Genomic DNA, 12,285 nt, shown 5'->3' on the forward strand with positions numbered 1-12,285 from the left:
CGGCAGCGGGGGGCGGCAGGGGGGGCACGGGCACGGGTGGGGACACGGGGGGGACACAGGGCGGGGGGGGGGGGGGGCACGGGGACACCTGGGCAGGGACACATACATGGGCACACGGGGATCCATGGGGACACCTGGGCGTGGAGATGCACAGAGACATGGGGACACCCGGACATGGGGATGCGTGGGGACATGGGGATGCGTGGGGACATGGGGATGCGTGGGGCAGGGACACATACATGACCACACAGGGATCCATGGGGACACCCAGGGCATGGGGACACCTGGGGCAGGGACACACACATGACCACGCAGGGATCCACGGGGACACCCAGGGCATGGGGACACCTGGGGCAGGGACACATACATGACCACACAGGGATCCATGGGGACACCCAGGGCATGGGGACACCCCAGGCATGAGGATGTGTGCGGACCTGGGGACACCCAAGGCATGGAGACACCATGGGCAGGGACACATACAGGCCCACACAGGGATCGATGGCGACACCCAGGGCATGGGGACACCCAGGGCATGGGGACACATACATGACCACACAGGGATCCACGGGGACACCCCAAGCATAGGGATGTATGGGGACATGGGGACTCCTGGGGCATGGACACATACATGACACACAAGGATCCATGAGGACACACTGGGACACATGGACACATACACAACCATGCAGGGATCCACGGGGACACACTAGGATGGGGACACACAGGCACAGGGATGCACCAGACATGAATACACTTGGGGACACCCGGGGCATGAGGACACATGGCGATGGACACGTACACAGCCGTGCACGGCATAGGGACACAGTGGGCATGGGGATGCACCAGGCATGGGGACACCTGGGGACATGCGGGGCATGGACACACATAGCAGCATGCAGGGACCCATGGGGACACACTGGGCATGGGGACACCTGGGACACGCAGGGCATAGGGACATGTGGGGCACAAGGATGCAGCAGGCATTGGGGACACACGGGGCATGGACACACAAGCACGCACAGATCCACAGGGACACACAGAGCATGGGGAGACATGGGCCACAGGGATGCACCAGGCATGGAGACACTTGGGGACACGTGGGGCATGGACACACACAGAAGCACACAGGGATCCATGGGGACACACTGGGCATGGGGACACTTGGGACACACTGGGCACAGGGATGTACCAGGCATGGGGACACACAAGCACGCAGGGATCCATGGGGACACACTGGGCATGGGGACACTTGGGGCACAGGGATGCACCAGGCATGGGACACTGGGGCACTCCCAGGGCATTAGCACGTACAGGGACACCTGGGGCACACGGGGCACAGCGACACTGGGGACAGAGGGGCCACAGAGGGGCTCACCGGGTGTCCTCTGGCTCCGACAGCGGGTCCAGGGTGCTGGGCTTCTGTTCCATTCACCGCAATTCCATCAAGGAGCGCTCAGCACCGACCGAGTGGGCTCCGCCACCGGTGCCACGCGCGGGGGGGCCACGGCGGGGGGCTACGACGCGCGCCCCATGGCGCCCGCCTCAGTGCTCAGCTCCGCGCACCATCCCGGGCCGGATCCTGCCAAGACAAACCGCGCTGAGCACGGACCCCCGGTGGGGGGGGGGGGGGGGTGGGCGGGCCTGGGAGCTTGTGCCACGGTGCAAGCCTGGGCGAGAGCGCACCAGGAATGCACGAACGCGTGGGGAAAGCGTGCAAGGGTGTGCAGGGCTGGGGGAGAGCGTGCGACGGCGCACGGGGCTGGGCAGGAGCACGAGGGACGTGCAAGAACCCGTGGAGTGAGCGACGGCCTGCAGGGTGTGTGCAACGGCACGCGGAGCTGGGCGAGAGCATGCACGGCTGGGCAGGAGCGGGCACGGGTGTGCAAGGCTGTGCACACGTGTGTGCAAGGCTGTGCACACGCGTGCAAGGCTGTGCACACAGGTGTGCAAGGCTGCGTGAGAGTGTGTAGGGAAACACAAGCACACGCGGGGGGGGGGTGGGGGGGGGGGGCAGCGGATGCTGCACCCAGCCGTGGGGGAGGGCTGGGGGGCCCCCCTCAAGCAGTGGGGGGAGCCTCGGGCGGGGGGTGCAGAGCACAGCCCCCCCCCCCCTTCCCAGGGGAGCCCCCCACGGATGCCGTGCCTGGGGTCAGGCTGAGCCCTGATGCACTTGCCACACGCAGGGGCCCCCCACACACCCCCCGCATGCAGGGTCCCCCCACCCCTGCCCCGTGCTGGTGGGGGGGAGACTTACAGGGTGGGGGGCACCGGGGGGGCCGGGGGTGCTGGGTGATCCCTCCTCTGCGAGCTCTCCTGCAGCAAAGACACTGTGTGGCGGGGCCAGGGCACAGGCAGCACTGGGGGCACCCCCAGCCCCCCCACTGCTGCACCCCCCCCCAACGGGGGAAACCAAGGCACAACCCCAGCAGACCCCCCCCCCCCCAAGGTTCCATGTCCCCACGGGTGCCCAGCACCCACCCTGCGCACCGCAACACCCCAGCGAGATGGGGGGGCCCTGCTTGCCAGCACCCCCAGTGAACCCCTGGTGACCTGCCCCAGCGGGGGGGTGCGGGGGGCCCCCAGCCCGTGCTGGGGGGGGGGGGGGGGGGCGTGGGGCTGTGCCGGGCGCTGTGCCCAGGCCTCGGGCTCCTCCGCTCCGTGCGGGGACAGGCAGAAAGTAGGTCACGTTTGTCTTGGCCGCAGCAGAAATTCCTCCGGCGGATTTAAAACACAGTGGCCGGGACTTGGCTGCGCCCAGGGCCCCCCCCGGCACCCCCACGCCACAGGGCACCCCCGCCTGGCCCCCTGGCCCCCCTCCAGCCGGGGATGCCCGGGCAGCGCTGGGATGGGGGTGAGGGATGCTGCACCCATGGGTGCGTGGCAGCACCCTGCACAGCTGTGAGATGGGCGCACGTGTGATGCGGGGGGGGGTGGGGGGGGGAGGCTCGTGTGATGGGTTCCCACGGACACCCCCACCCCCCACCCCCCCAGCAACATGCCCCAGCGGGGGCCACCGCCTGCCCATCTCTGCAGGGAAACCAAGGCACTGCTGCACACCCCACGGTCTGCTCCCCACCCTGGGGGGATTTTGGGGGATCTGGGGGCCGGGGGGTGGGGGGGGGGGGGCAGGGGGCTCCCCAGCACAGCTCCAGGCCAGGCTTTGGGGCCGGCCACCAGCAGTACCTATAGAGCCAGGGCGGCGCGGCCGGGGGCTGCAGCAAATGTTTGTTCCATATGGGAACGGCGCGCGGAGACTTCCAAGTATAGGCACTGGCAGCGCGCCAGGGCTGCACGGCCCCGCCGGGCACCAGCCCCCCGCCGCCCCCCCACCCCCCCTTCCCCCGGGACCCCACACGCCCGTTCAGGGCATGTGTGAGGCTGGGGGGGGCATCGCCACCAGGGGTGAGTGGGCACGGGCCGGGGCACGGGGGCTGCCGAACGCTGGCACGGGGTGGGCTCGGCCACCGCTGCCTCAGTTCCCCGCTGGCGAGCGGTGTGGCGTTAGAGGGGCTGAGGGCTAAAGCCTCAGGGCTGCCCACGCCAGCTGGCATCCCCGCCGCCACCCCCGGGATCACCGGCACCCAGCACCCGGCTGTGCCCGTGGTGCCGCTCCAGGAACTGTCACTCGAGGAATCCCAGACAGACAAACATGGGAGGTGGCCTTCGTCCTCCTCCTCCTCCTGCGACACCTGCGATGAGCGCAGTCAGGTCTCAGCCTCCCCCCCTCCCTGCTGCTCCCTGGCACCCCAACCCCTGCGTCCCACCTTGCAGGGCTGGGTGGGAGTGGGGTGGCAGCCGGTGGGGCCCCCACCCTGTGCTCTCCCCCCCCCAGCCCAGCCCCACGCCCAGGGGAGCGTTTCTGCTGAGTCGGGTGGTTGCAGGAGACGGAAAACAACCTGGGGGCAAAGTCCAGGGCTGGGCCGGTGGCGGGAGCCACCTCACCCCACGGGGCAACCCAGCACCCCACTACCCAGAGCTGCCACCCCTGGGGACCCCCCAGGATGGGGACCACAGCCTGGGGGACACCCCTCTGCAAAGGCACCAGCCACATCTATGCAGCCAGACACGGGTGCTGGGTACCAGGGATGCCCCACAGGGACACCCATTGGTGTCCCTGCCCCCCCGGGACAGATGGGCTCCAGGGGTCCCAGGTGCCCCCTCCCCCCGCCCAGCTGCCGGCTGGGTCAGGGCAGTGAGGCCTAAGCGCTTTAGCCAGGGTGCCAATTAGCGTGATTAGCACAGGCGGGGGGCAGGGCTCCACGGGCAGACCCACCAGCCCCCACACCTGCCAGCCCCCCACACGCGATGCCCGGTGGCACGGTGGCAGCGGGGTGGCACCGCTGTGCCCCAGCCCCAGGAATCCCGGCTACGCAGGCTGGCAGGACCGTGCCGGGGGAGCGCAGCCAGGCGTGGCGGCACCTGCCGTGGCACGGCTGGCAGCACCCAGCACACGCCGGTGCCCATGTGTGTGGCTGTGCCTGGTGCCACACACGTGCCTGTGCCCGGTGCCATGCGCCCATCCCACACCTCTGCCGCTGCCAGGCTCCCTGTGCCGGTGCCGTGGGATGCCCGGTGCTGTGGGGATGCCCGGCACCGTGGGGCATGCGTGGCAAAGCGTGGTGGGGCCATCGTGCTGGGAGGCTGCAGGAATCCCAGGCATGTGCAGCAGCTGGGCAGCCCCAGCACTGGGGATGCCATGGGCCTGACATCAGGGCAGCCCACCCTGTGCCACGGGGGACCTGCGTGCTGTCCCCTCCCCACGCACGTGGGGGCCAGTCTGTGCCACGGCACTGCCTGGCTCAGCCCGGGTCCGCGCCCACAGCTCGGCGAAGCCACCACCCAAGCAAAAGCAGGTGGCCACCGGGACGGTGACCTGCCCCGGCTCTGACCAGGCACCCACGGGCCGCCGTGGCCTCGCACCTCCGACGTGACCAGTGTCGCCACTGTGGGGACCTGTGCCACGAGCCTGACCTCCACCTGGCCCCGTGGCCACCATGAACCCCAAGGGACTCCTGGTGCTGTTAAGCCCAACTGAGGCTTTGCTGGCTGCTCCTTCCCACGGCACCCAAGCGTGCGGGATGAGGTGACAGCCCTGGCTCCGCTCCCCCCACCCTGCTTGGCCGCTTTCAGCCGTGCCTCAGTTTCCCCAGCCCACTGGGCCACCAGCACAACTTAGGAAGAGCCACGGTGACGCTTCCCCCAGCACCGTGCCCCCTGTGCCGGTGCAGCAGGATGCGGCCGGATCCCTGTGTCCCTTCTCCTCCTGGCCCTGAAGGACACCCAGCCCTGGGTGCCTGGCATGTGCTGAGCACCCACGGTCTCAGCTCGCTGGGGGGGCTGTGGGTCCCCAGCCCTGCGGGGTGCCCCCAGGGCCCCAGCCCTGCGGGGTGCCCCTGTCACCAGGGAGGCTGTGCCGGGACGCCAGGGAGCTATTCTCAGCACCTGGAGCTTGGCACAGCGATGGGGACGTTTCTAAATCGGGGGCTCCAGTTCACGTGCGTTGGGACGGGGACGGGGACGGCTCCTGGGTTCCCTCCCTGGGGGGCCCCACTGGCAGGGGCAGGGGACGCAGCCATCACCTCCCCACGAGGTGCCCGGGGTCAGCGCCCACAGCGGGACGTGGGAACCGGCACCGGGGTGCTCGTCCCACCCAGAGAGGGGACACGGGGGACGGTCCCTGCAGTGTCCCCACGACCACCAGCCCCTGCCTGGATGGGCCAGGACGAGGGTCCGCAGTGCTGGAGCCACCACCATGTGACCGCGCCCCGGGCGGGGGGGGGGGGGGGGGCCTGCTGCGCCCCCCGGCTGCATCCAGCCTGAGCGGGGCCCCGGGCGTCCTGCCCGCGCCCGCCTTCGCCTTCACCGCATCCCCCCCCTCCTCCTGCCCCCCCCCCCCCCCGGAGGGGACCCAGGCGTCCGGCCCCGCCCCCGCGCTCCACCGCGCACCGGCGGCTGCGCGGGGTCCGGCGGGGCCGGGGGGGGGCGCGGGCTGGGACCCCCGGGGGGCTCGACCCGGTCCCGCCGCAGCTTCAGGCTTTGCCGGCGGCCGCGGTCCTGCCCCGGGAAAGGCGGGGAGCGGAGCGGAGCGGGGGGGCGCCGCTTCCTGGAGCCGCCGCCCCCCGGGGGGGGCCGGGGGTGCGGGTTCCCGGGGGTGCGGAGCCCTTAGCGCCCGCACCGGGCTCCCCGCTCCGTTGCCCCCCCCCCGCTCCCGAGACCCCCCACCCGCGGGGCTGCCACGCCGCGGCCCCGCGAAGGTCACGGCCGCGGCCGGGTGGGGGGTGTCAGGCGGGGACCCTCCCCCGGGACCACCCCCCTCTGATCCCGAGGTTGTACCGGCGATGCGAGCCCTGCGGGGGGGGGGGGGGGGAGACACACACGCAGCCGCACAGCAGCGCCGAAGGGGGGGGGGGGGATGCGCCGCGCCCCCACCCTGCGCCAAGACCCCCGGGCGGGGGAGCCCCCCCAAACCGGTTCCACCGGGGCCTGCCCGCGCCCAACGGCGGCCACGGCCCCCTACGCCCCACCGGAGCCTCGGGGGTCCCGGGGGCCGGCGGAGGTCAGGCGGGGTGAGGTGCAGCCCCGGCCCCCCCCGCTGCCGGTGCCGGCCCCGCGGCGCGGGGGTCACGGCGGCCGCGGCGGCTGAAGGTCGGGCCGGGGCCGCCGCGGGGCCGGGCCGCCGAGGAGGTCGAGCCGGAGGCCCGGGCAGGGCCGGCCGGCCCCGGGGTGACCTTGGCCGCGACGCCCGGCCGCCCTGCCTCAGTTTCCCCGGTTCGCACGGGAGGACGCACCGCAGCCCGGGCCGGGCCCGCAGCCCGCGCCACGCCGGCGGCACCGGGACCGCCGCACCCCGGGCAGGATTCGGTCCCCCCCATCCCCCGGGGTTGGGCTGGAGAGGGGGGGACGCGACGGTCCGCCCTCCCCCCTCCCCCCCGCGGGACCGCGGGCCGGCGTGGGGAGGGGACCCCCGCCACGCCCCGCGCCCCGCTTGGCGGGGGCAGCCCGGGGGTGCGGAGCTGGAGCCCCCCCCACCCCCCACCCCCTCCACGCGCCGGGGACGCCCCCCGCTGCCCCCGCCCCAACCGGGAGCGGCCGAACCGCCCCCCCCCCCCCCAGCTCCCCCCGCGCTCTGCTCCCGGCGCAGAAAAAAATATAATAAAAAAAATTAAAAAAATAAATAAAAAAAAATCGCAGGCATTCCTGCCGCCGCTGCCAGCGGCGGGAGCGGGCGGGGACGGCCACGGGGCACGGCCACGGACCACCTCCCCCCCCCCCCGCGACGGGGCCACGGCCTGCCCACGGCACGGCCCCGCGACCTGCCCACGGCACGGCCCCGCCGCGGCCACCGTCCCCGCAGAGCCACGCCGCCGCCACGGCCCGGGCCCACGGCCCCGCCACGCCGCCACGCCACGGCCACGCAGCGCCGCGGGGCCGGGGGGCCACGGCTGCGGGCGGGGGGGGGAGGGCGCGCTGCGGGCCCCCCCGCTCGGGTCGTGGCGTGGCGGGCGGTGGGCAGCCCCGCGCTGCAGCAACGCTCGGAGGAGGCGGGGGGGGGGCAGAGCCCCCCAAGGCCCCCCTTTCCCCCGCGTCGACCCCCCCCCCCGCCCCACACCAAACGCCCGGATTTTTCCAAGGAAGATATTTACCCGTGTTTTTCCTCCCGGTGCGCGCTCGGGCCGGGGGCTCCCCGCGGCTCCCGGCCGGCCGCCCCCCCCCGCCCCGACCCCCCCGCCCCCCCCCCCCCCCCCCTGCACGCCCCGAACTGCGGCCGGGCTCAGGCGGGGGGGGCCGCGGCCGGCGGCGAACACCGGGGCTGCGGCGGGGCCCGCTCGGGCCGTACCTGGGCGGCGGCGGCGGCGGCGGGCGCGGAGCGGGGCGCGGAGCGGAGCGGAGCGGGGCGCAGCGGCGGCGGCCAACGACGGCGCCTGGCTCCTCCCCCGGCCCCGCCGCGCCGCCCGCCGCCCGCTCCGCCGCGGCCGCAGCCCCCTCCGCCGGCCGCAGCCGCTCCCTGCACCCGCCGCGCCCGCCCCACGCGTGGGGACACCGGGGGGTGCGGGGGAGGGGGGCACACGCGGTGGCCGTGGCCCGGTGGAAGTGGTGCGTGGGGGGGCGCGGGGTGGTGCCCGCGGGGAGATGGGATGGGGGGTGGTGGTGGTGCTGTGGTGGTGGCAGTGGGGGTCCCACGGGAGGGGGGTGCAGTGCCCAGGGGAGCTGGGGATGGTGCCCACGGGGGTTGGGGACAGCACCCAGGGGAGCTGGGGATGGGGGGGGGTGTGCTGTGATGGTGACAGTGGGGTGCCCACGGGAGGTGGGGGCAGCACCCAGGGGAGGTGGGGACTGTGCCCACGGGGGTCAGGGACAGCACCCCCAGGGGAGCAGGTGACAGTGTCCACAGGGGTTGGGGACAGCACCCAGGGGAGCTGGGGATGGTGCCCACAGCGATGCTGTGACAGTGGGGTCCCCGCGGGAGTTGAGGGCAGCACCCATGGGAGGTGAGAACTATGCCCACAGGGGTTGGGGACAGCACCCAGGGGAGCTGGGGACCCTACGGGGGTTGGGGACAGCACTGAGGGAAGCTGGGGATGGCACCCACAGGGAGCTGAGGACAGCACCCACAGGGGTGCTGTGATGGTGACAGTGGGGATGGGGCGGCACACACAGGGTTGGGGGCTGCACCCAAAGGGGGCACACACAGGCCCGGGCATGATGCCCGTGGCAGGGCGGAGATGGTGCCCACGGGGATGGGGGACAGTGCCTGTGGGGGTGCTGTGACAGTGACAACTGGGTGCCCACGGGGTCAGGGACAGCACCCAGGAGAGCCGGAATTGGTGCCCACAGAGGCCTGGGGACAGTGCCTGTCACAGGGTGGGCATGTGCCCATGGGGGCTGGGGACAGCACCCACAGGGATGCAGTGACAGGGCCAAGGGTGATGGTGCCCACGGGGGTCGGGGACAGCACCCAGGGGAGCCGGGGACGGTGCCCACGGGGAGCTGGGGACAACACCAAGGGTGACGGTGCACACGGGGGATGGGGACAGCACCCAGGGGAGGAGGGGACAGTGCCCACAGGGATGCTGTGATGGTGGGGTGCCCACAGGGGTTGGGGACAGCACCCAGGGGATCTGGGGATGGCACCCACGGGGATGCTGTGACACTGGGGTGCCCACGGGGGTCGGGGACAGCACCCAGGGGAGCCGGGGACGGTGCCCACGGGGCAGGGGGCAGCTCTGCACCCTGGGGTGCCCCTCCCGGCTGGGGGGCTCTGCCCCTTGCCCCGGAGGGTGTGAGGCTGGGGGGGGGGCTGTGGGGCTGTGACCGGACCCTTCCGTGGGGCCGTGGGTGGTGGCGTGGGCTGGGGGCGCGGCGGGGTCACTGGGGAGGGCGGCGGGGGTCCCACCCCACAGCCCCTCAACCCGCCCGTCCCACGTCCCACCCCACCGCCTTCCCAGCAGCCCTCGCACCCAGTTCCCCCCCCCCCCCCCCTCGGACTACACATCCCATCATGCCCGGGCTTAAAGGGCCGCTGCCCTATGCCCCCTCCCCCCACGGCCAAAGCCCCGCAGCTCGGCCCTGGGACCCCCGGGGGGTTGCCCCCCCCCGGCCCCGGGCCCCTCCCTAGGCTGCACAGGCAGTGCGGTGGCACCCAGGGGGCCAGGGGACAAGGGGGAGGGGGGTCCCCAAGGATGAAGGTTCCCAGAGGAAGGTGGCACCCAGCGGATTGGGGGTAACTGGGGTGCCGCAGCACCCAGGGGAGGAGGGTCCCCAGGGGACAGCGGCTCACAGGGCACGGTAGTGCTCAGAGGATGGGGACAGCAGGGGGACAGTGCTACCCAGGGGATGGGGGTGCCTGGAGGATGGGGGTCCCCACAGGATGGCGGTACCTGGAGGATGAGGGTACTCAGGGGGTAAGGGTACTGGGAGGATGGAGGTCCCCAGTGTATAGGGGTATCTGGAGGATGGGGGTCCCCAGGGGGTAAGGGTACTGGGAGGATGGGGGTTGAAGGGGATGGGGGTCCCCACGACACAGCTGTGCCCAGAGCAAACTCCATCCTCCTCCCCAGGGCTGGGGACAGGGTGACAGCCAGGGCTGCTGGTGGGTGCCTCGTGCCTGTGGCCCTGTGACCCCCCTGGTACCCCCCGGCCCCTGTGCTGCCCCTGGTCCCCACAGCCCCATGGTCCCCATGGCCCCCCTGGACCCCACATCCCCCTGCTCCCCCTGCTCCCCCTGGTCCCCACAGCCCTATCGCCCCCATGGCCCCCTGGTCCCCATGGCCCCCCTGGTCCCCACAGCCCCCTGGATCCCCATGGCCCCCCCAGGACCCCTCATCTCCACGGCTGGAGGCAGCTGGGGTGCCAGCGTGGCAGGGGCTGGGGGCGGGGTGGCGGCACCCCCAGCGCAGCCCTCGCCTGTACCGTACACTTTATCCTCGGCAAACACGGCGCGTCTCTGGCCGCCCCCCGTAACACCGTCTGCCAGCGATAAGGCCATGGCCGAGCCGCCTGACCCCGGCCCACCGCCCTCAGCCACCTCAGCACAGCGCCCTGTCCCCACGTCCCCCCACCCGCAGCCCCTCCATCCCAACGGGGAAACTGAGGCAGGGCTGGCGTTCCCCTGCCGTGTGCACGGGCACCTCTCCCACCCATCACCCCCCTCATCCCCCGCTGTCACCCCCCCAGTGCCACCCCCAGGTCTCTCTGTCCTCTCCCCTTGGCAGGGGGGGACCCCACGCCCTGCGGGGTACCCCAGGCTGGGGGGATGAGGGATGTGGGGGGGAACGTGTTGCTTTTGGGGTACATTAAAATTCATCCCGCTGCTCTGCGGCACGGAGCCGCTATATATAGCCGGAGCCTGGCGGCATGGTGGAACTGGTCCCCCCCGAGCCCCCCCAGCAAGGGGGTGATGCTGGGTGCACCCCATGTGCCTGCATCCCCATCACTGGAGACCCCCGTGGTGCAGCACCCACCACTACTCGGGGGGGTCTGGGTGGCCCCGTGGGGGTGTCCCCCTTTGCAGGCTGTGTGTGTGTGCCCCCCCCTCACTGCCCCCCGGGGGGTCTGGGTGTCCCCGTGGGAGTGTCCCCCATTATAAGCTGTGTGTGTGTGACACCCCCCCTCCCCTCGCCTCCCGGCTGGGAGCCTTCTGGGAAGCAAATCCCTCATACCCCAACATCGGTGTGGGCGGGTGGGAACCAGCCATGTGCCCCCCCCCCTTTTCCCAGCATCAGGGGTTCTGGCTGTCGCAGTTACCCCGTGGGAAGGGGGAGCCCCCTGCGCTGGCCCCCGCCTGCCCCCCGCCTGCCCCCGGCGCTGGGAATGGCGACGGCCCCTTCCGGCCCCCCCGCCCCCCCCAGGGCTGGAGGCAGCTGGGCTGGGGCGCCCAGCCAAGGCCGGGGCGCTGCGACGAGGCCTCGACGCCTTCTCCCCCCCCCCCCCCCCCCCGCCACCAGCCACCCCTGTGCCGACCTGGGGTGCAGCAACCCCCCTAGCGCATCCCACAGCCCCCCTCCCTCACCAGGACCCTTCTTGGGGGGTGCTTGGCCATAACAAGGGGATGTCATCCAGGGGGGGCTCTGCTGCTCCCACCCAGGGACAGGGAATGGCCCCCGTGGCCTCCAGTCCCAGCGGCCCCCCAGCCTCAGTAGCTGTGGGGAGCGGGAGGGACCCCCCTCCCGGCACAGGAAATCCCTTCTTATGAATAGGGGCCGCCCCCCCCCCTCGCTGCTGGACCCCCCCGCTGCCGGGGCCCCTCGCCGGCTGGGCAGCCGCTTGCCCGCCTAATCCCAGCCCCGGCGCGGGGGGATTTGCAGCCCCCATGAATGATTAACCGGGGAATTAAGGGGCCTCGGAGCACACACACCCCCCCCCCCCCCCATCCCCAGCAGAGCTGGGAGGGCTGGGGGGCAGCGGGCCTATGGGGCCCCCACCCCCCCCACTCCTGAGTCATGTGGGGCTCCCCACGGGTGGGGGGTGCTGGGGGGCTTTGCCCCCCCCCCCCGCTCCCCATTCTCCCGTTGCCGTGGTGATGCTGGAGGCAGCCATTGGGGATATTTTTAGCTGCTGGTACCATGCTGGGGGGGGCAGCCCAGCCCCAGGGCTGCCTGCATGTGTGCATGCACATGCGTGTGTTGCAGCACACCTGTGCATGCCTGCGTGTGTGCAGCACACCTGTGCATGCCTGCGTGCGTGTATGCAGCTGTGCACAGCTACCTGTGTGCACACACCTGTGTGCGTGTATCCAGCCGTGCACAGCTACCTGTGTGCACACCCACCCGTGGGCACTGTGTT

The 12,285-nt window shown here is 72.4% G+C and overlaps 1 protein-coding gene across 1 annotated transcript in view; it reads right to left on the reverse strand.

Annotated features, from left to right (window-relative positions):
- LOC129734416 (keratin-associated protein 10-4-like) overlaps positions 1-7,939 on the reverse strand; it is a 36,829-nt gene extending 28,890 nt beyond the window's left edge. The window contains exons 1-4 of the mRNA XM_055697799.1: positions 7,841-7,939; positions 2,258-2,316; positions 332-1,582; positions 211-284 (exon numbers count right to left, since the gene is read on the reverse strand). Of these exons, the coding sequence (XP_055553774.1) occupies positions 211-284; positions 332-1,278 (1,021 nt within the window). The 5' untranslated portion in view covers positions 1,279-1,582; positions 2,258-2,316; positions 7,841-7,939. The remainder of the gene's footprint in view (positions 1-210; positions 285-331; positions 1,583-2,257; positions 2,317-7,840) is intronic.
- Between the last annotated feature and the right edge of the window lie 4,346 nt (positions 7,940-12,285).

This window comes from Falco cherrug, chromosome 20, assembly GCF_023634085.1.
Source record: "Falco cherrug isolate bFalChe1 chromosome 20, bFalChe1.pri, whole genome shotgun sequence".
Taxonomy (NCBI): Eukaryota; Metazoa; Chordata; class Aves; order Falconiformes; family Falconidae; genus Falco; species Falco cherrug.